The sequence below is a fragment of the Scyliorhinus torazame genome, chromosome 5 (genome assembly GCF_047496885.1).
Source record: "Scyliorhinus torazame isolate Kashiwa2021f chromosome 5, sScyTor2.1, whole genome shotgun sequence".
In the NCBI taxonomy this organism is placed as follows: domain Eukaryota; kingdom Metazoa; phylum Chordata; class Chondrichthyes; order Carcharhiniformes; family Scyliorhinidae; genus Scyliorhinus; species Scyliorhinus torazame.
This window is the reverse complement of record NC_092711.1, coordinates 151,599,952-151,622,491: the sequence shown is the minus strand read 5'-3', so window position 1 is coordinate 151,622,491 and position 22,540 is coordinate 151,599,952. Positions and strand designations below refer to the sequence as shown.

The following is a 22,540-nucleotide window of genomic DNA, read 5'->3' as shown; positions in this document are numbered from 1 at the left end:
CTCCTTCAATCTGCACTGACCCTCCGAAAAAGCACTCCACTGAGGCACACTTCCCACCCTATCCCCGTAACCTCGTGTATTGATCATGGTCAACCCACCTAACCTGACACCTTTGGACACGAAGGGGCAATTTAGCATGATGAATCCACTGAACCTGCACATCTTTGGACTGTGGCAGGAAACCGGAGCAGACACGGAGAACGTGCAAACTCCACACAGATAGCCACTCAAGGAATCAAACCTGGGTCCCTGGCTCTGTGTGGCAGCAGTGCTAACCATTGTGCCTCACTGTGCCCTACTCCCGAGCTAAGTTGAATTTAATTCACTGATGGAAATCTCTGGAGGAGCAAGTCAGTCAAATCGGAACCTATATATCTGAGATATATAGGGCCGTATAATTTACCAAATGTATCAGACTTTGAATGAACTACAGACATTAAAAATTCCATGGGGGTGCATTCTGTAATCGGCCTATGCCAGTTTTGGATAGAGGGAGAAGTGACTGGCCTGCTTCTATATCGAGCCAGAGGGATGTTGGGTCCATCCTCACCCAATCCCTTATGAACCTTAGATGAGAGGCCAATTGATATAGCCCGATATTTCAGCGACCCAACCCTCCCTTAGATCCTGGTGATTGGAGCTGAACAAACTTGAGGCAAAGTTTGGTCCAGATAACTGTACTAATCATTACATTAATTTCCTTAACGACTCTGGTTGACAGCAGTACAGGCAGCATCTGCAGAGGGTACAACAGTCTGGGCAACACATTCATTTTAATGAAGACGATCCTCCCTCACCATGAAATCGGAAGAGCCGACCACCGGACAAGGTCCCACCTAATAGTCACCATCAGCTGTGGAAAGTTGGCCCCAAAAAGTTGCCTGAAAGAGGGGGTCATTGACATTCCCAGATATTTAAATCCCAAGGGGGGAGCATCTGATTGGGAACTTAGCAAGAGGAGAGGCTTACCCTTCAACACCCGCCCCCCCCTCCTCTCACCAGCATGGCCTCTGACTCAGTAAAAGTCCTCTTATAACCAGAGAAGGCACTAAATCTATCCACAATCGGGTACAGCTGGTTAAGATGAACATTTTGCTGTGGATTTTATTTTTATCTCAGTGCCTAATGGTCTTTTTGCCAAAATTGGTCTTTATGGAGGTGGATAGGTTGGTTTAATCGTTTGTGTGGGCAGATAAGGTGGCAAGGATTCGGAAGACGGTGATTCAGAGAGGGCGACAGTCAGGCGGCTTGGCCCTGCTGAACCTGTTATACTATTCTTGGGCGGCGAATGCAGAGTAGGCGTGGGGTTGGAGCAGGGAGACGGAGGCTTTGTATGCTTCCATTAAAGGGTAGGTGGGGTTAATGGGTTACAGGGATAGGGTGGAGACACGGGTTATGTAGGGTGCTCTTTCAAAGAGCCGGTGCAGACTTGATGGGCTGAATGGCCTCCTTCTGCATTGTTGGGATCCTATAATTTCACGGCGCTGGTTACCATCAACTGCTAGGTGGGAGGGAAGGAGGTGGAGAGGTTGGTTAGGGAGTTGGGGTGGGTTTAGGGTTTTTTTGTTGGTTTTACTTTGTAATGTTATGTGTTGTAATTGTTAAAATCTGAATGAAAATACTTCAAAAAATCTATCCACTTCTCCAATAATGTCCAGGACTGAAACACTGGGTTCAACACCAACAGCAGCCCGTCCTCTGCGCACAGAGTGATCTTGTGCTGCCTCACCCCACCCCCCAGTCCCGATATCAGAGGATCCGCTCTAATAGCCTCTGGCAATGGCTCAGTGGCCAACAACAAGGGGGTCAGAGGGCAGCCCTGTCTAGTCCCTCTCTGAAGCTGAAAATTCGATGCCCGCAAACCATTGGTGAGCACCGCCGCTGCCGGTCTGTGATGTAACAATTGAATCCACTCAATATAATCCTCACCCAACCCGAAGCCTCGCAGCGGATACACCAGATAATTCCACTCAACTCGAGCAAAAGCTTTCTCTGCATCGAAGGAGATCACCAGCCCATCCAAAGCATATTTCTGAAAAGCCTGAATCACATTCAGCAACCTTCCAACATTGTTACTGGAAAATCTTCCCCGTATAAACCCAGTCTGGTCCTCCCGCACGATTGTTGGAAGGATGTCCTCCAGCCTTATCGCCAAAACATAAGATCGCAGTTTCAAGTCAACATTCAAAAGAGAGGGAACTTGTGACGGGGATGTGCTGAGCAGTCGCACATCAGGTGGCTCTCCTCCATACAACAGAAAAATAGGCAGTGTCGGCCGAATGTAGCCGCAAAATCAGAGTTAAACATCCCCTCACCCTCAACAATAGTGCGGACAACAAAATGCCAGGAAGCAACAGCTCGAAAGGCTGCAGGGTCACAGAAACTGCGGCAAGGGACAGGAGCGGCGAGCAAGCGGGTCGGCGGCCCCACGAGGCGAGGGGTCTCCAGTCTTCCCGAGAGAGGGAGACCGGCGACCCAGTAAACAAGCCCCTCCCCCGACTCCCCCCGACCAGGCGATGGATGGAGGATGTTCCGAACCAAGGAACTAAACGCAATGAAGGATGACATTAAGGCTGAGTTAAGCGTGACGGTCAAGCTGGCGGAGGTGCTAGCCGCCATGCAGAAGATGCTCAATGGCATGTGGAGGAAACTGGAAGCCCGGGGAGCACAGTTCGAGAGCTGGAAAAGGTTGTGGACCAGTAGAATCAGTCAAGGAGGCAGAACAGTCGGATAGTGGACCTGCCAGAGGGGATCGAGGGCAGGGACCCAATCGACTACGTGGCCCAAATGCTGGGCAATCTGGTTGGGAGGGACAGCTTCCCAAACCGCCAGAGATCGACAGGGCTCACAGGTCGCTCCGACTGCGTCACCTCGCAATGAACAGGGGAGCCAGCTCATAGGAGGGAGGGGGCAAGGGCAGCAGAGCGCAGGAGACGGTGAGGAGGAGACAGCAGGGACACGAGCAGAGCAGGTGTAGGACGGGGTCAGATCGATCCTGGGTCAGGGGGCCACACACCAGCGGGATAGCTAGTGCCAGGAAGTACGGGAGAGAGCGGGACCGTGGCACATCTCCCACTGGGAAGAGAGCGTCTGGGAGGGGGGGGGGGCAGATAGAAGGGGGGGATATGGTGGGGTGGGGGGGCGATAGAAGAGGGGGATACGGTCGGGTGGGGGGCAGATGGAAGGGGGGGGGGATACGGTCTCATCATGGGAGGGGGAACTTCACAACTGTTTACAGGATCCATTGACTGACAGATCAATCCCAGAACAGGGAAAATGACAGGCATGGCGAGGGAACTGGGAACGTTCATGGAGCAGATGAGGGGCAGTGGATCCCTGGCGGTTCATGGGGCAGATGGGGGCAGTGGATCCCTGGTGGTTCATGGAGCAGACGGGGCAGTGGATCCCTGGCAGTTCATGGAGCAGACGGGGCAGTGGATCTTTGGTGATTCTTACACCCGGATGAGAAGGAATTCTCGTTCTTCTCACCAGTACACAAGGTCTACACTCACACAGCTTCTTTGTTGTGGGGAAATCGGTGCTTCCAGAAATAGTCAGAGCGGAATAATCCATGATTGTAATCTCAGACCACGCTCCACATTACATGGATGTGAGGTTGGAGACGGGCCAAGCCCAATGCCCCACATGGAGATTGGACACGACCCTCTTGGCCAACAAGGCCTTCTGCCAGAAACCATCGGCAAGTACATCACTAACAACCAGAACGGGGAAGTCTCACCTTCCACGTTCTGGGAGGCACTGAAGGCTGTGATTAGGGGATAAATAATTGCCAAAAGGCTCGTAGGGAAGAGAGAGTGGTTATGCACCAACTGATCAACTCCATTCTGGAGGTTGACAGACGATACTCCGAGGCCCTGACTATAGAGCTTCTGCTGGAGAGGAAGAAGCTGCAAAAGAACTTTGACCTGCTGTCCACCAGGAAGGCAGTGCACCAACTCCGCCAGGCACGGGGGACCTTTTATGAGCACGGAGAGGGCTAGCCGCCTGCTGGCTCACCAGCTGAGAAAGAAGGCAGCCACGAGGGAAATAGCCCAGGTAAAGGGTAACAGAGGCAGACTGGTATAATAATTATCTTTATTATTGGCACATGTAGGCTTACATTAACACTGCAATGAAGTTATTGTGAAAATCCCCCAGTCGCCACACTCCGGCGCCTGTTCGGTTACACTAAGGGAAAATTCAGAATGTCCAAATTACCTAACAGTATGCCTTTCGGGACTTGTGGGAGGAAACCGGAGCTCCCGGAGGGAACCCGCGCAGACATGGGGAGAACGTGTAGACTCCACACAAACAGTGACTCAAGCCGGGAATCGAACCTGGGACCCTGGCGATGCAAAAATGCTGACCACTGTGCTACCGTGCCGCCCAATCATAGTCGTCCCGTATCCCAACCAAAAAAGGTCAACCAAGCATTCGAGGCCTTCTACCGGGGACTGTACACCTCCGAGACCGATGTGTCCATCATGGCCCCCATCTGCGGCAACCATAGGTTTGCACCAGCCATTCTCGACACCACCTTCAAGAGGTAGAGACAGGACGGGGGAACACTGATGGTTAGGGACTTTTACACGGGAAATAGACTAGCGACCTTAGAGGAGCTGACGGAGAGACTGGACCTACCAAACAGGGATGAGCTCCAGGTCAAAAACTTTCTCTGCAAGGAGGCACCGGCATACACAGAAACCCTGAGAAGCACAATGCAAGAGGAGTTACTGGACGCAGACAGTCTGGGGAAGGGAAACTGTGGGGACCTGACCGGACAACTCTTAATAAGGATGCGCTCCTTACTTGATGAAACCCAGGAAAAATGGGAGGAAGAGCGAGGGACGGAAATAGGGTGGGGACTCTGGAGCGAAGCACTGAACGGGACCAACTCCACCTTCTCCTACGCAAGGCTAAGCTTCATGCAGCTGAATGTTGTGCACAGAGCGCACCTGACAAGAACCCAAATGAGCAGGTTCTTCTCGGAGATGGAGGACAAATGTGAATGGTGCCAGCGGGGCCCGGCAAACCATGCCCACATGTTCTGGGTATGTCCCAGACTTGTCGAATTCTGGACAGCCTATTTAGATGCAATGTCCATGGTTATGAGGGTGGAGCCGTGCCCACAAATGGCAGTCTTCGGGGTATCGGACCAGACAGAACTACTCATGGGGAAGAGGGTGGACGCCCTTGCCTTTGCTTCTCTAATCGGCCGCTGGAGAATCCTGTTCGGCTGGCGATTAGCAGCACCACCCACAGCTGCAGACTGGCTGGCAGACCTATCGGAATTTCTCCACCTGGAGAAGATCAAGTTCACCGTCCGAGGGTCAGAGGATGGTTCCCACAAAGTGTAGAGGCCATTCACCAATTTGTTCCAGGACCTGTTTAAAGCCAGCGGCCAATGGAACACTGGGGAGGGAGATGGGCGTACGGGAGCCAACGGGATCACAGGGAGCAGGCAGGAAAGGGATGTGGGGAGGGGCTATTGGGAAAAGGAGGGAGAGGCCAGAAACCAACTGACACAGAGACCAGAGAGCCGAGAACAAAAACACAAGAAGAGGAACCCCCAAGGGAAGGTTTAAAACAGGACGGGGAGTGCGCGGGATGGAAGGGGGAGGCCCATCAATGGGGGGGGGGGGGGGAGGACACCGTCCACTTGTAAATAACAGATAACTCCCATTGTACAGTGAAGGGCCCAGGAAAGAACCCAGAAACGACGAGTAAAAGGGGCGGAGGGGAGGGGAGGGACGGGAGATGGAGGGATCGGCACAAAGGAAATTGACATGCACATTGTAATCGGGAGAGTTACCCTGACTGCTTGGATAGTGTATAATAAGGTTTGCCACAACCCTGCGACTCAATGGAAAAGAGGTGAAAAAAACTGCCCCATCCAATCCCGCCTCAATTTAAAGTGTTCCTCATAATCCAGATGGGTTTCCTGTAATAAAGCGATGTCGACTTTCTCCTTTAGAAAGGAGAGGATCTTTTTCCTTCTGATAGGGTGATGGATGCCCCGTACATTCCCTGAGAAAATTTGCAGATTAACTGCTGCCATTAGTTATGCGACAGAGAACAGGAACAGATTTTCACACCACAATCGGGCGTGCGCCATTACCCCCTCCTCCAACTCTCTTTACACCAGAGGCACCAAAGTTTCCCCAAACTGCTCCTTTCACGGACAAAAGGCCCGTCTGTACCAGAGTAGGATAAAGTCAACAACACATAAACCCTCCCATAATAACAAAAATACAAAAGAATCACCACCACAATAGACCCAAGGGGACATTCCTCAATAAGACTGAGGACCCGGAGGATTAACCCCACGGCCAGACTGTCGTTACCCTCAGGATACCGTCTCCAAAATGAGGAGAAGTAAAGTAACTTTTGTAAATTGTTTTTACAGGATATTAGAAGAGGAGGAATTACAGACAGAAATCTCAAACATCACGTCTCGATGTGAGTGAGTCTCTCAATTCCTTGTAACTGAATATCACCGGACTTTGAATCTAGAAGGAGAAATGTTTGTCTTTTCTGTCAGCTTCAAAGAAATTTAAACATCAGTGTGACTGGAAAAGCACCATGACACACATACCCGAGTGAGAGTGTTCCAGATCACTGACTGTGGAAAGAGCTTTAACCAGTTACACAGCCTGAAAACACATCACACCATTCACAGCGGGGAGAGACCGTACACGTGTTCTGTGTGAACGAGGCTTCAACAGATTGTCCAACCTGGAGAGACACGAGGACACCCCCACCCTGGAGAAACCGTGGAAATGTGGGGACTGTAGTAAGGGATTCAGGACTCCATCAGCGTTGGAAGCTCATCGACGCAGTCACACTGGGGAGAGGCCATTCACCTGTCCGCAGTGTGAGAAGAGATTCATTCAGTTATCCGCCCTGCAGACACACCAGCGAGTTCACACTGGGGAGAGGCCTTTCACCTGCTCTGTGTGTGGGAAGGGATTCACTCGGTTATCCAACCTGCAGTCACACCAGCAAACTCACACTGGGGAGAGGCCGTTCTCCTGCTCTGTGTGTGGGAAGGGATTCATTCAGTTATCCGCCCTGCAGACACACCAGCGAGTTCACACCGGGGAGAGGCCGTTCACCTGCTCTGTGTGTGGGAAGGGATTCATTCAATCATCCGACCTGCGGAAACACCAGCGAGTTCACACTGGGGAGAGGCCATTCATCTGCTCACAGTGTGAGAAGGGATTCACTCAGTTAGACAACCTGCGGATACATCAGCGAACTCACACGGGGGAGAGGCCGTTCACCTGCTCTCAGTGTGGGAAGGGATTCAGCACTTCATCGAGCCTGCTGAAACACCAGCGAGTTCACACTGGGGAGAGGCCGTTCACCTGCTCTCAGTGTGAGAAGAGTTTCACTACTTCATCGAGCCTGCTGACACACCAGCGAGTTCACACTGGGGAGAGGCCGTTCACTTGCTCTCAGTGTGAGAAGGGATTCATTATTTTAAGGAGCCTGCGGATTCACCAGCGAGTGCACACTGGGGAGAAGCCGTTCACCTGCACTGTGTGTGATAAGAGATTCACTCAATCATCCGACCTGCAGAAACACCAGCGAATTCACACTGGGGAGAGGCCGTTCACCTGCTCTCAGTGTGAGAAGGGATTCGCTCAGTTATCCAACCTGCGGATACATCAGCGAGTTCACACTGGGGAGAGGCCGTTCACCTGCTCTCAGTGTGAGAAGGGATTCACTCAATCATCCCACCTGCAGAGGCACCAGCGAGTTCACACAGGAGAGAAGGCGTTAACCTGCTCTTAGTGACAGAAGGGATTCAGATATCCATACACCCTGCAGGAACACGAGCGAGTTCACACCTGGAAGAAGCCATTCACCTGCTCTGAGCAGAGGAGACATTCAATGATCCGTCCCAACTACGGAGACACTAGTGAGTTAATTCTGGGGAGAGACCATTCATCTGCTCTCAATGTGGGGAGGGGTTTTGTGATTCATCACACCTGTTGTGACTCCAACAAGTTCACAATAAATTAGAGATGTTGGCTCCGTTGTTATTGTTTCTGCTCTCACTGACATCCAGGACTGCATTTTGTTCATTCTGACATCTGGTGAATGGTGATGATTGGAGGGTTTCTTTCTGCTGGACTGGCCGGTCTAACACCTCTGCCTCCGGTGGGCTGACCATTTTTGAGCCTCGTTGCGATTACCTGGTTCCAAGTTTGACGAGGAGCTCAGAATGAAAAGGTGTTTGCACGTTGGAAGATATTTAGTTCCCAAAGCAGCCATGTTGCCATGAAGATGAGCTATGGTGGTTACAGGGTTCTTTTGTCTAGTTTATCTGGGTGTTTCTCGCAGAAGGAAACTGTCACGGTATGAGGGGCAAGTTGTCTGTGGTAGATTGGGAAATTACAATAAACATATCACTGAAAGTGGCAACGCAGGTGGATAAGGAGCTAAGAAGGCAGGCGGCATGCTTGTCTTCATTGGTCGGGGCATTGAGTATACAAAATTGGCAAGTCATGCTGCAGCTGTACAGAACCGTAGTTAGGCCACACGTGATAAAAGGACGACCTGATAAAAGTTTACAAAATTCTGAGTGGCATGGCCAGGGTGGATAGTCAGAAGCTTTTTTCCAGGTTGGAAATGTCAATTACCAGGTGACATAGGTTTAAGGTGCGAGGGGAAAAGTTTAGAGGAGATGTGCGAGGGAATTTTTTACACAGAGGGTGGTGAGTGCCTGGAACTCGCTGTGGGAGGAGGTGGTGGAAACAGGTACGACAGCGAAGTTTAAGAGGCAACTTGACGAATACATGAATAGGATAGGAATAGACGGATACAGACCCTGGAAGCACAGAAGGTTTTGCTTTAGACAGACATCATGATCCGAGCAGGCTTGGTGGGCCGAAGGGCCTGTTTCTGTGCTGTACTGTCCTTTGTTGTTCTTTGTATGACGATAGACAATAGACAGGCAACCACTCGCATTTTATTTACATAAAGTATAGATTCCTTTTCGAAGCAAAAGTGAAGCTATCGTGGCTAACAAGAAAAGTTAAAGATTCCATTAGATCAATGGAGGAGACTCATAAAGTGGCCCAAATAGTTGAGCCTGAGGATTGGGAACTTGTTTTCGAATTCAGCAAAGGAGGACCAAGAAACTGATCAAGAGAAAATAGAATGAGAGCAAACTGGGGAGAACTGGAAAAGTTCCGATAGGAATGTGAAAACGGAAAGATTAGCAAAGACCAATGTGGGTCCAGTCCAGGCAGAGACAGGAGAGTTTATAATGGGCAATAAGGAAATGGCAGAGAAACTAAACAACGTGTGTCTGTCTTCACAGAGGACGATACAGAAACTATCCCCAAAACATTAGAGAACCAAGGGACTAGTGATCACGGGAAACTGAAAGAGATTAGTATCAGTGAAAAAGTAGCACTGGAGAAATTAACGTGGTTGAAAGTTAATAAATCCCCAAAAGCTGATGCTCTACATCCCAGAGTGTTGAAAGAGGCGGCTGTAGAGATAGTGGATACATTGGTGATCATCTTTCAAAATTCTATAGATTCTGGAATGGTTCCTGCAGATTGGAAGGGGGTAAATGTAACCCCAATATTTAAGGAGGGAGAGAAAAAACGGGGAACCACAGACCCATTAGCCTGACATCAGTAGGAGGGAAAATGCTACAATCTATTATTTTTAAAAAATATATTTTTATTCTCCATTTTCACATTTTCTTCAGAATTTACACCCCACCAACAAACAGTAAACGGTAACAAATACAATGTCCATCCCCTTATCAACAACAACGATCCCCTTCTCCCACCACCCAAACAATGGCCCACCAGACAATATAAGCATAAAATACAACAAACCCTCCCAAGGTGGGAAAATAAAGAAAAGGAAAAAAGAAAAAGGAATCAGGAATCGCCTATTGTCACCATTGACATATAGAGTCCACCCCCCAACCTCCTCCCCCCCCCCCCAATATTCAATGTCATCCAGTCCCCGAAAGAGTACCGTAAATGACACCCATGAATTGTAGGCACTGCCCACCCCCCCCCCCTCCCAGACTCCTCCCCTCCACTTCCTCTTGTAAACTCCTCTCCCCAACCTCGGCTCCTTCCCCCACCTTTTCACCCCAGCTAGACTCACCGGAACCTGTTCTACCAGGCTCCGATGGCCACAGCCCCTCCCTCCACCTCACTCCCGTTCACTGGCTTAAACCGGCCAGCATGGAGGATCCCGCCCGGGTTTCCTTCCCCCTTCCCCGGTCCCAGGAAAACCAAGAAATCCCCTTTAGCACACATCCCCGTATACACACCCAAGCCCCAAAGAACCATCATTGCAGATTAAAGTCCCATCTCTTCCCTTGTCCTAATATATACAGCGTCGACTCAATTAGTACATACACCAACACGCAGTGAAAAACTAAAGTTACATGAGGCTACATCGGTACACAACCAATTCTCAATTCTGCCGCAGTCCTTCTGCCTTCGTAAACTCCTCTGCTGCTTCTGCCGTCCCAAAATAAAAGTCCTTGAATTGTAGGTCACCCTCAACTTAGCTGGATATACTATGCTGCACTGCACCGTGCTGTTGTACAGTGCCTTTCTCACCCGGTTGAAAGCAGCCCGCCTCCTTGCCAGCTCCACCGTAAAGTCCTGATATACATGTATACCAGCTCCAGCCCACTGCATCTCCCGCTTCTGCTTTGCCCAGCACATGACCTTCTCCTTCACACTGTACCTACAGAAACACATAATTACTACTCTTGGCGGCTCACTTGTCTTTGGTATAGGCCTCCACGACCGATGAGCCCGATCCAGTTCATATCGGGAGGGATCATCCCCTTCCCCCAACAGCTTTGCCAACATCGTGGCAAAATACTCTGTCGGCCTCGGGCCTTCCACCCCTTCGGGCAGACCCACGATCCTCAGATTCTGTCGCCTGGATCTGTTTTCCAGGTCTTCCATTTTGGCTTGCAAACCCTTGTTGGTCTCTATCACCTTCCGCAACTCCTTCCCCATCGAGGTGAGCTGATCACTGTGCTGCGATAATGCCTCTTCCACTTCCTTCAGTGTCTCAACTTGCTCCCGCACCTCCGCCACTGCGCTTGATACCATCGCCCTCACCGGGGCAGTTTCCTCCTCCACCAGCACTTTCAATACCGCCCCCATCTCCTTCTTCATCGCTTCCATGTGCTTTGTGAACTGTTTTTCAAGTTCCACAGCCATCGCCGTGGTCATTTCTTCTGCTGTGAGTGATGCGGCCTCCTCTGGTGTTCCAGCCTCCGCTTTCCTTACAGTTCCTGCGCTGACTTTTTCACTCACTGGCGGACGTCCGTTAACCCCCTTTTTCACGGCCATTTTTCTCACACACTTGGACATTTCTCCTCCCTGTGCCTTCTTACAGCCTTTTCTACCTCCGTTGTCCCCGGGACCGAGCGTTAAAACTCCGAAATTCCTATTCCCGAGCGGGAGCCCTTCAGTGTGCGGCTGCTTCCCACCTGTCGTCACCGGAAGTCCCATGCTACAGTCTTTTATAAAGGATGTGACAACATCTGAATTAGGAGCAAGAGTAGGCCACTCGGCCCCTCGAGCCTGCTCCACCATTCAATACATTCACAGCTGATCTGACTGTAACCTCAAGTCCACATTCCTGCTGACTCCCGATAACCTTTCACCCCCTTGCTTATCGAGAATCTATCCAGCTCTGCCTTCAAAATATTCAAAGACTCTGTTTTTACTGCCCTTTCAGGAAGAGAGTTCCAAAGACTCCCAACCCTCTGAGAGAAAAAAGTTCTCCTCTGCCTTTAATGGACAAGTTATTACTTTTAAAGTGACTCCAATTTCTAGATTCTCCCACAAGAGGAAACATCCTTTCCACATCCACCCTGTCAAGGCCCCTCAGGATCTTATACGGTTCAATCAAGTCACCTAAACCCCATCGGACACAAGCCCAGCCTGTCCAATCATTCCTCATAAGACCAGCCTCCAATTCCAGGTATCAGTCCAGTAAACCTTCTCTGAACTGCTTCCAAAACATTTACATCATTCCTTAAATGAGAGCAATACTGTACACAGTGCTCCAGATGTGGTCTCACCAATGTCCTGTATAACTGAAGCACAACCTCCCTACTTTTGTATTCAATTCCCCTCACAATAAACAATAACATTCTATTAGCTTTCCTAATTACTTGCTGCACCTGTATACTCACCTTTTGTGATTCATACTCTCGGACACCCAGATCCCTCTGAATCTCAGAGCTCTGCAATCTCTCACCATTTAGATAATAAGCTTTTTTATTCTACCTGCCAAAATGGACAATTTTACATTTTTCATATTATTCTCCATTTAGCCAGATCTTTTCCCACTCACTTAACCTATCTATATCCCTTTGTAGTCTCCTTCTGTCCTCTTCACAATTTACTTTCCCACCTATCTTTGTATCATTGGAGTTGGCCATTCAGCCCATCGAGCCTGCTCCACCATTCAATACGATCATGGCTGATCATCCACTTCAATGCTTTTCCCCCACACTATCCCCATATCCCCATTGTGTTATTGGGATTTAGAAATCTGTCAGTCTCTGCTTTAAACACACTCAGTGACTGAGCTCCCACAGCCCTCTGGGGTCGAGAATTCCAAAGATTCACAACCCTCTGAGTAAAGAAATGTCTCCTCCGAGACCCGTCCTAAGTGACTGCCCCCTTATTTCGAAATTGTGTCCCCTGGTTCCAGACTCCCCAACCAGGGGAAACATCTCACCTGCACCCAGCCTGTCTATTCCTATATGTATTTTGTAAGTTTCAATGAAATCCCCTCTCATTCTTCAAAATTCTGGAGAAAGGGTGCCCAGGTTCCTCAGTATCTCTTCATAGGACAGTCCGATCTTGCTCAGAACAAGTCTGGTGAATCTTCGTTACAGTCCCTCTGTGGCAATGATACCTTTCCTAAGGTAAGGGGAGTACAGCCGCACACAGTGCTCCAGCTGTGGTCTAACCTAGGTTCTACACTATTGAAGCAAGTCTTCACTACTCCTGTACTCAAATCCTCTTGTGATAAAGGCCAACATCCCATTCGCCTTCCTAATAACTTGCTGCACCTGCAGGTTATCCTTCGCTGACTTATTGACAGGACGCCCGGGTCCATTCACACCCAGGTCCCTTTACCACTATTCCCACCCATGTTAACAGCACATGAAGCTCAGGTTGCACAGAGGGAGACCATTCGGCCGATTGTGCTAATGCCAGATCTGTGAAAGAGCCAACCAATTAATCCCATTGTCCAGAAATGTTCTTTTCTTTTCAAGGACCTGTCCAATTCCCTTTTGAAAGAAATAGTTGAATCTGTTTCTTGCGCCCTTTTCTGAGCACTCCTGATCACAACAACTTGCCTGTGATCAGGATATTGTGTGTTTGGATTTTTATTGAGAATTTCGAAGAGAATCAAAATTTTACTCAAAGTTAAAGCTCAATCGGGGCAGCACGGTGGCGCAGTGGTTAGCACTGGGACTACGGCGCTGAGGACCCGGGTTCGAATCCCAGCCCTGGGTCACTGTCCGTGTGGAGTTTGCACATTCTACCCATGTCTACCCAAAGATGTGTGGAGTCGGCCATGCTAAATTGCCCCTTAATCGGAAAACAAAATTTAAATCTTCATCAATCATTTTGATGAGGGCACCAAGTTTGATGAAAATATTTTAAAAATCCTTTTGTATAGTATCACAGCCCCTCCAAAAGATTTAGATATATTGTTAGGTGTACTGAGGTACAGTAAAAAATATTGTTCTGCGTACAGTCCAGGCAGTTTGTTCCATACAAGAAAAGCATAGGACATACAATAAGTACACAATGTAAATACATGGACATCGGGTGAAGCATAATGAGTGTAGTGCTAAGTGTAGTCATTGTTATAATGTATAAAACTGTAGGTAGGACTGGGAAATCCATTTAATTTTAGAATTCCATCGCTTTTGCACCATATTCATGGTTATAAGTAACAAGGTCAAGGAAGCCATTTTAAACTATAACATTGAGCTTCTTACACAGATTATGTAACATTTCTTTGTTAATCACATATTGATTTCATATTAGAAGCCAGTCACCAAAAAGTTGATTATTCAACAATGAACTTTGATTAAGTTATAATTTGTGAAACAATGTAATAGATAGTATTGTAATGGCTGATTTGTTCTTTTATAAATTAAGATTGTACAAACCTAAATGTTTCTAAACTGCAGAGCTAGCAGAAATTGTTTTATCATATTTTGATAAATAGCGGGCTATCATATTCTGCCCAAGTCTGGCTCAAGAATAAGCTTATTATTCAAACTGATCAAGATTAGTAAAAAAGAAAGCGACTGTCTTCCACAAACTGTCTTTTTAAACCAGTGTATCTTGTATTAATCAAATGTATGAATTAGATTACTGTATTAGTTAGCTATCAGCCAGTAGCAGTAATATCTCGGGAGCCTTAATCGAATTGCAACTAATGAATCCATCATGAATCAGTAGTTATAGTGAAAGACTAAGTTTTATTTGCTGTAATAATGTAAAAGCTTAATAGCTGTGTATGTAAAGAATGTGAAATGAAGATAAATGTTCTGGTGAGAGAGGCCTTTTAAATCAGATTAGCCTCAACATTTGAAACTGTATGAATAAGGGATTGTATAGAATCCGGCAAAGGGATAGTATGAAACAGTTCTATTATATTCCTGTCTAAGATAAGGAGAGAAGGTGGTGTCAATAATTGGGGATCCAATTAAGTTAATCTAGTAACCAAATTGACAAATGATCATGTTACAACAGTCCCAATTCTGACGTGAGTTAATGGTCACTTTGGGGATAAAAGTAGAGGTTCTGAAGGTCTTCCTTGCTGGCCAAATACTGAAGACTCCTGAGGCCGAGTTCCAAGGAAATTACTGTCAAAGAAGGAGCCAGACTCCCGAGGCTGAATTCCACAAGAATTACTGTCAAAGAAGGAGCCAGAGAGGGTTACGCTTCTACAGAATGATCACCCACATGAAGTTGTAAAAGTCAATGTCTTAAAGTTGTTCAGTAAATATTTTTCACTTAATAAACTTTTAAAATTTACTCTCCAGAGGATTGTGAATTTGCCTTAATTGGTTAAAGACTTGTCTGAACCAAAATGAATTTATTAAATGGTAAGTTGGGGGTGGCTGAAATCAATTAAATTCCAGATAACAAGATCAGATAACAGAAATCTTCTATTTGCATTTCTATTGCGCCTTTTCCACTGGTGATCCCAAAGTACTTTACAGCCAAAGAAGCACTTTTGAAGTGTAGTCACTGTTGTAATGTAGGAAACACAGCAGCCAATTTACACACAGCAAGATCTCACACACAGCAATGTGATAATGAGCAGATGATCTGTTTTTAGTGATGTTGATTGAGGGATAAATATTGACCGGGACACTGGGGTAACTCCCCTGCTCTTCTTCAAAATAGTGGCTGTGGGAACTTTTACACCCACCTGAGAGGTGCAGACAGGGCCTCAGTTTAACATCTTGTTTGAAAGGCAGTGCACCACTCCCTCAGTGCTGGGACGATGAATGTTGGAACTGGCTTTTGTCCACAGGACCCTAACTGGGTCTTGACCTTCTGATTCAGAGGTGATAGTGCTGCCCACTGAGCCAAGGCAGACACAAGTTAGAAAGAAAAAGTTATACTTTAAAACCCTCCACCCTTACTCACTCTTCCAACTTCTTCCATCGGGCAGGGGATACAAAAGTCTGAGAGCACACAAGAACAGATTCAAAAACAGCTGCTTCCCCGCTGTTACCAGACTCCTAAACTACCCACTTGTGGACTGATCTGATTAACACTGCACCCCTGTATGCTTCACCTGATGCCGGTGTTTATGTAGTTACATTGTGTACCTTGTTGCCCTATTATGTATTTTCTTTTATTTTATTTTCATGTACTTAATGATCTGTTGAGCTGCTCGCAGAAAAATGCTTTTCACTGTACCTCGGTACACGTGATAATAAACAAAATCCAATCCAATCCTTTACCTCCAGTGCCTAAATCTAATAATTAAAAACCCAGTATAAATAGCATGAATTTGACTGACGAATGTTGAGGTGTTGATTTAGAGTCACAAGTTTTGACTTTCCACTGGCTCCTCGGGCACATTTCTGTCCATAACTCGTGTCAATGACAGCCAGGCGATGGAGCTGAGGCTCAATTTAGCTGAGAATAATGGGGTCTGTGTCCCCAGTTGGGAAACTGTCATGGGTGTCGCAGTAATAGGGAGACAGGAAGGCGCTGGAGGGCTGACTGGGAAATGGGCTTCCAACCAATTGTTACATCGGTCACTATTCTGATCCCAGACCAGACCCCAACAGTGGCTAGGATACTGGACCAAAATCCCAATATTTCAGTTTATTTGTGTGACTGTGCAGAATGAATGATTCGCTCCAGGAGTGATTGCATGAATAAATAGGGCTTGGTTATTTTTAAAATAAAACTTTATAATGGCTACAATATTAAACTTTTTAACTTCACACCCAAAAACAACAGCTTACAATTACCCATTTAAACATTACTACTCAATCTCCCATTAAACAACAGGGAAAGAAAGATACAGCTCTCAATCCATCTTCCTGTGGGAGAATTGTGGGCCCAAAATTCAATTCTTAGCTCCAAAATCTTTCTCCAAAGACTGCTCTCTAAAGATTTTTAAAATGCATTTCTGCCTTCCTCGGTTCCACCCATCAATGACCTCATCTCCCCAAGCTGGAAAACAAATGATCTCTGCCAGCTGCAAAGTACATTCATTCCACAAGTACTTTCCCAGCTAAACCACAGTCCATTAGCCCAGACTGAAAAACACATTCCTTTGTCAATTTCACATTCTGGCTACTAAAAACACCCAGGCCCTGCAAAACAGGATCCTTCTTTAAAATAAATACAGGACCACTGCAGTGAATCACACTCTAACCCCACGCTTTTAACCCTTAAATTGCCCAATACATTTATATTCAAATTTTCCTAAAATCTCCCAATTGTCACACCTCCCCTTAAAAGAAATGAACCTGCAATATACGTAGGTGACTTTATACTTTTTAACTTTAAACATTTCTTATGATTACATGCAACTTATACTCTGATATAATTTTACATTTTTCAACAGGCAAACATACACGACTACATTCCATTTTAGTCTTCTCACATGTCACAGTCATGAGCATAAATGTATCCACTCCTTAGAGCGAGAGAGATTTCCAAAGACCCAAGCGGCCTCCAAGATTACACAAGAAAAGCTTCATCAACAATTCAGTTATATGTAGTTGCCTGGCAGAATTCTTCTCTTGATGGTCAGACAGGTTGCTATCGATGCTGCAGCGTTCATCATCAGTTCTTCACATTTATCAGCTGCTTTGTATTCTGTGTCTGTTGAGGATAGCCAAAAATAATTGGTAACAGCTGGTGTATTTGGACAGTGTAAGACAACAGTCATTGTATGCAAAGGTTTGCTGAATATTCTGGCTACATTTGTACAAGCTCTTCAGTCTCCAGATCCAGTATTCCACCACAGACGATACTCTCTGTAAACTGTGAGACAGCCCCATTCTTGCATCTGTCCCTCCTGACCAGATACTAGTATAATCACCTCTTGTGTCACTACCAGGCCGGCACAGTAGCACTGTTGCATCACAGTGCTATGGACCTGAGTTTGATTCCCGGTTTGGGTCACTGTGTGGATTCTGCACATTCTCCCCGTGTCTACGTGGGTTTCCTCCGGGTGCTCCGATTTCCTCCCGAAAGTTCCGAAAGATGTGCTTGTTAGGTGAATTGTGCATTCTGAATTCTCCCTCAGTGTACCCGAACAGGTGCCGGGATATGGCGACTAGAGGCTTTTCACAGTAACTTCACTGCAGTGTTAATCTAAGCCTACTTGTGACAATAATGAAGAGTATTATTACCATGTTATGAATTTTAATTCCCTCTCTTGTTGAAGTTGTTGTCACTCCTCGTCTAGACCATGCTGGTGTGCTGGGGTTCCTGTTCGATTTGAAGCTGGATCTCAGTTTTCTTCCAAATCTGCCTATCCAAGCTCGTTTTCTCTTCTGTGTAGCCATTACTGGTACCTTCTGCTTGATGAGGCTCCAAGGCTAGCTGCTCCCTAGCCTTCAGCTCTTCGTTAACTCTGTAAAATGAGTGCTGTTTGGTATTTACATAAAGCAGCAATCTCCCTTTGTACCTCAGCTAACTTCAGTGGATTAAGCCTGAGTGGATGATATTTAATGGGAATAGCATTTCCTATATCTACATCTTGCATAATTACTTTCGTACTTCCCGATTTCTTCCCACATGCAGCTCCACGTGACTGTTTTCACTCTTTTAGGTCATTTTGATTTCCCTCTGTAAGGAACTCAATAATCTATTCCTATCTTTTAATACTTCCACATTATTCAATATTAATTTGAGGAATGTCAAATTCAGAATCATCTGGATTTATCTTTTTGTCTGCGTTACAACAACTCACACTTCCTCCTTTTTTCCTTTCTATCAAAATACCTTTTGAGCATATTAATATGACACTGTTCCTTCTGTCTGGCATTCTTATCAAATAATTCACCTCACTCAATTACCTTTCAATTTGATAAGGCCCACTAAATCTTGCTTTTAATGGTTCACCTGCCAATGGTAACAATACAAGTAATTCTCGCCACTAACAAAACTAACATTTTTGATTTCTTATCTGCCTCTATTTTCATCACATGTTGTGATAATTTCCAAATATTTCCGAGCCAACTCACCAGTCCTAGTTAATTGCTTCCTAATGTTTGACACATAGTCCAACAATGTAGTCTCCAAACGCTGACTCACCAATTTCTCTTTGATCAATTTAAGTGGTCCTCTCACCTCCTAACCAAAAATCAATTCGAATGGTCTGAATTTAGTTGATTAATTTGGTGCATCCTGAATTGAAGATAGTACAAATGGAATTCCTTTATCCCAATCCTCTGGATAACCCTGACTACATGCCTAAATATCATCTTTAGAATTTGATGCCATCTTTCCAAGTAAAGGTAAAGTTGCAGTTGTCCCAGATGACAATAGGCTGCTTTCCCCTTTGAGGGGATGAGCTGATTGGTGGTGATTTAACCTGAGGATGACCACACTTCAGGCGAGGGGCAAGGTTGAGTAGGTGAGGCCTTCTTGAATAACCTCAGCCAGTATGAGAATTGAACTCGCGCTGCTGGCTTTGCTTTGCAGCATGAACCAGCCATCTAGCCAAGTGAGCTAAATCGGCTATGTTTCTAATGCCCCTTGTGATTCAATATGCTACGCTGTTGTGTTAAATTGCTTTATTCCTAAGCTACCCAGAACTTCCTTGAATAACTTAGACATAAATTTGGATATCTGATCTGATTACATTTCTTTTGGTAGTCCATATCGAGTAAAAAATGGTTAACTCCTCTACAACCCTCTTAGATGTAATGTTTCCTAATGGAATTGCCTCTGGAAATCTAGTAGGCACATCCATGATAGTCAACAAGTACAGATTCACACTTTTGGTTTTAGGCAAGTGTTCCACACAACCAATTAGCACATAGTAAAATAGTCCTCAAATTCTGGAATAGTTATTAAAGATTCTAGTTTGATTACCTCCTGAGGTAAATCAAATGACATGTACGGCAAAATTCAACTGCATCCTTCTGCAGTCCAGGCCAATAAAAATATTTATGTATTTTTACTTGAGTTTTCCTTGCTCCTAAATGGCCCCCTACTGGAACTCATATGCTATCTGCAAAGCCTCCTTTCTGTAACCCATTGGTAATACTACTTGATGAACTTCTGCCCAGTTCTCATCTGCTTGCATATGTAACAGTTTCAATTTTCTCATTAATGCATTATTTCTAATGTAATAACACTCTGGTATACATTCAGATTCTGTTTCCATGTATGCTTTCTGATCTGTAAAGATTTAATCACCTGGTAATGCTCGTATTCCAAGCATTGTCTGGCATCTTTGAAGCTGTCTATATATAAATGTTTCTGGAACAGACCTCTTCATTCACCTGAGGAAGGAGCTGCGCTCCGAAAGCTAGTGACATCGAAACAAACCTGTTGGACTTTAACCTGGTGTTGTAAGACTTCTTACTGTGCTCACCCCAGTCCAACGCCGGCATCTCCACATCATGCTTTCTGATACAACTGCATTATCTCTGAATCTTTCTGCTGTAATTCAACCTACTGCTTGAACTAAAAATACCTGCTAATCCACCACTTGCTCTTGTTTTTACCAACCATCTGATCAAACATGGTTTCTGACAACTGAACCTCAGCCTTCCTATTGGCACTCCTCAAGTTCTCTTCCTCCTGTCTTAACCCGTGGCTTTGTGATTTGGTTACCACACAATCAGGAAACAATCCCGGATATATTTCTTGCAACATCTCAGTTGTTTTACTTTCCACTGGCTTTTCAACCGTAATAGGCAGCACTCCCACCTGTGATCCAGCTATATTGTCTAGGATAAATCTTACCCCTAAAAAGGTAATTTTTCTTTTGCTCCTACTACCAGTTCACCACATTTCACCAGACTCTCTAACCTTACCTTACATAGTGACACACTACTATTCTCACTACGAATTCCACATATTACCACCTTTTCTGGCAAAACTCCTTCCAAACTATTTCTCACCATTAAAGTTTGACTTGTGGTGAGTGGGATGCTGGAGGGGGTGCAGGTGGTACTCGTGAACGCATATGCTCTGAATTGGGACGATATGGAATTTATGAAGAGGGTGTTAGGTAAGATCCCAGACTTAGAGTCACATAACTTGATCATGTGGGGAGATTTTAACACAAGTCATTGATCCGGAATTGGACTGGTCAAAATCCAGGCCAGGGAGGGTGCCAGCCGTGGCAAAGGAATTGAAGGAGTTTATGGAACAGATGAGGGGAGTAGACCCATGGAGGTTTGCACAACCAAGGGCGAAGGAGTTTTATTTTTTCTCACCTGTCCATAAGGTGTACACTTGGATCGACTTTTTTGTTCTGAGCAGGGCTCTAATACTGGGGGTGGTGGATACGGAGTACTCTGCAATCACGGTGTCGGATCATGCCCCACATTGGGTGGATTTACGGGTTAGCTTGGAGAGAGGACAATGCCCGCTATGGAGGCTGGACATAGGGTTGATAGCAGACGAAACGGTCTGTGGGCAGGTGAACAAGTCTATCCAGAAATACCTGGAAACAAATGATACGGGGTAGGTCTCTGCAGCAAGGTCTGGGAAGCTTTGAAGGCAGTGGTCAGAGGGGAATTAATCTCGATACGAGCCCACAGAGAAAAGGTGGAATGGGCTGAGAGGGATAGGTTAGTTGAGATATTCCAAGTGGACAGGAGATACTCGGAGGCCCTGGACGCGGGGCTACTGAGGGAGCGGCGGAGGCTACAGGCGGAGTTCGGGCTGTTGACTACAGGGAAGGGCTGTGGAACAGCTGAGGAAGGCAAGAGGGGCGATCTATGAGTATGGGGAAAAGGCTAGTAGAATGCTAGCACACCAGCTCAGAAAAAGGGAGGTGGCCAGGGAGATAGGGAGGGTAAAGAGTAGAGATGGGGTCGCGGTCCTGGATCCAGTGGGAGTGAATGAGGTGTTTAAGGACTTTTACAGCAAATTATGAGTCGGAACCACGGGCTAGAGTGGAGGGGATGAGGCAGTTTTTGGGTCAGTTGAGGTTCCCGAGGGCGGATGAGGATCTGGTGGAAGGGCTGGGAGCCCCAATTGAAATTGAGAAAATAATGGAGGGGCTGGATGGCATGCAGTCGGCAAGGCCCTGGGGCCAGATGGCTACCCGGTGGAATTCTACAAGAAGTTTTCAGAGATCCACAGTGCTTCTTAAAGGGAGCAAATGGCAAAGGAGACGAAATAATCAGTCATCAGTACCTTTCAAAACTAAGAGGAAGATGGATGGAGACCTATGTCGTGATTCTGCAACCACATCTGTTAACAAAAAACAGAAAGTACATGGGTCCAACAATGGGTTATCCTCTGATTCTGAAAGTCTGTATTGCTAAATGGAGATGAGTTGTGATTATGAAAACTCCAAAGAGGAGGTAGAAGCTGTAAAGCAAAGAATGGTTCTTATTGCTGAAAGTAACCATTTGCAAGAAAAGAGGGGATGTAAGGCTGGAGGGGTTGAAGAGTGTACATTGATTTAAAATGAACTAAATATTTCCCTCAGCATTGACAATAGTGCTTGTTGTTTGACTGTGGGAAATCTTTGAAATTTGGATAAACATTAATTGGACAATCAGAAAAGACTGACTACAAAACGCGAGCTTTCAGAGCACAGCTCCTTCATCAGGTGATGAAGGAGCTGTGCTCCAAAAGCTAGTGATTCAAAAGAAACCTGTTGGACTTTAACCTGGTGTTGTAAGACTTCTTACTGTGCCCACTTCAGTCCAATGTCGGCATCTCCACATCATTACATTACACAAGACACAGAAAGGGGCATATGTCATAAAGATGTTGAAAGGGTACGAATAGAGTTATAGGGAAACACCGGGGGG

At 46.2% G+C, this 22,540-nt stretch overlaps 2 protein-coding genes across 2 annotated transcripts in view; one reads left to right on the top strand and one right to left on the bottom strand.

Annotated features, from left to right (window-relative positions):
• LOC140422076 (uncharacterized) overlaps positions 1-20,143 on the bottom strand; it is a 329,884-nt gene extending 309,741 nt beyond the window's left edge. The window contains exon 1 of the transcript XR_011947246.1: positions 20,106-20,143. The gene's annotated coding sequence lies outside the window, so the exon portion shown is untranslated. The remainder of the gene's footprint in view (positions 1-20,105) is intronic.
• LOC140422096 (uncharacterized) lies at positions 6,658-15,093 on the top strand (the record flags this gene model as incomplete). Its single annotated transcript, XM_072507112.1, has 1 exon — positions 6,658-15,093. A coding segment is annotated over one exon (1,140 nt), but the record flags the coding sequence as incomplete, so codon positions are not given.
• Positions 20,144-22,540: the final 2,397 nt, after the last annotated feature.